This window comes from Mastomys coucha, unplaced genomic scaffold (genome assembly GCF_008632895.1).
Source record: "Mastomys coucha isolate ucsf_1 unplaced genomic scaffold, UCSF_Mcou_1 pScaffold20, whole genome shotgun sequence".
In the NCBI taxonomy this organism is placed as follows: Eukaryota; Metazoa; Chordata; class Mammalia; order Rodentia; family Muridae; genus Mastomys; species Mastomys coucha.
The window spans coordinates 35,806,808-35,807,763 of NW_022196903.1; the positions used below are offsets into that span (position 1 = coordinate 35,806,808).

Here is a 956-nt window from a genome sequence, read left to right on the forward strand (position 1 = left end):
GGACCTCATGGAGGGACTTCCCCAACTGAAACTCCCTTCTGTGATAACTCCAGCCTGTGTCAAGTTGACACACAAAACTAGCTAGTACACATTGTATTTTTTGAAAAAAACATTTTTAGATTTTTTAATATTCTGAGAGAATTTTGCTGATTTTTCTCAGTCTAAATCAAACTATTATTATTCTTGAAGTATCATCCATAATTTTCCTTAGTATATGACACTTAAACTAAAGTGTTGCAATATGCAGTTCCATTTACCCTTGGGTGACCTAGAATTCTTAGGTGTCTTGGGTGGGCTTTGAATACTGTCCTCTTTCTGTTTTAGAGACAAGACCCTGTATCCTGGAATAAAACCTTCGAGGATATATCCAGAAGTGTGCTGGAGACCAGATACACCCTGTTGCCATATCTCTACACCTTGATGTACAAGGCCCACAAGGAGGGCAGCACAGTTGTGCGGCCTCTTCTCCATGAGTAAGTGTGCAGCAGGACTCCTGTTGTTCAGGGGGCAACTTACTTATCATGTCAGATGGCAGTGGATCCAAACAATTTTCCACACTGAGGCAACAATCAACATTTGTATGAGTGCTCCTGACAGAGTATCTTCATTGCTCCTTAGAATACTGTGTCATATGTAACACTTGTGTTTGGTGTAAGGCATTTACTGATCTCAGGCAAAGAAACCAGTGAGCCCAAGGTTTCTTCCTTTTGTGGCCCTATAAAAACTTCTCTATTGCTGTAGGAGTTTTGTTGTGTGGACCTTGACCAGAGCATGTTTGTATAAGCTAAGTGGACATGACAAGGAGAGATGGCCAGAAAAGCTTCTCCTTTGCATTACCGTGTGGAGATGGGAGATGCTTTGTAGTAGATAATGTGTTTCTGAAGTTTGCAGAATATGCCAAATGGGACATTGTTTCTATGTGATCCTTAAAAGTCTCATAATGTGTGAGAATGGGG

At 40.9% G+C, this 956-nt stretch overlaps 1 protein-coding gene across 1 annotated transcript in view; it reads left to right on the plus strand.

Moving 5' to 3' along the window:
* Nucleotides 1-956, plus strand: part of Mgam (maltase-glucoamylase) — a 113,112-nt gene that overhangs the window by 65,853 nt on the left and 46,303 nt on the right. Inside the window, exon 35 of the mRNA XM_031381069.1 lies at nucleotides 325-473. Coding sequence (XP_031236929.1) covers nucleotides 325-473 — 149 coding nt within the window. The remainder of the gene's footprint in view (nucleotides 1-324; nucleotides 474-956) is intronic.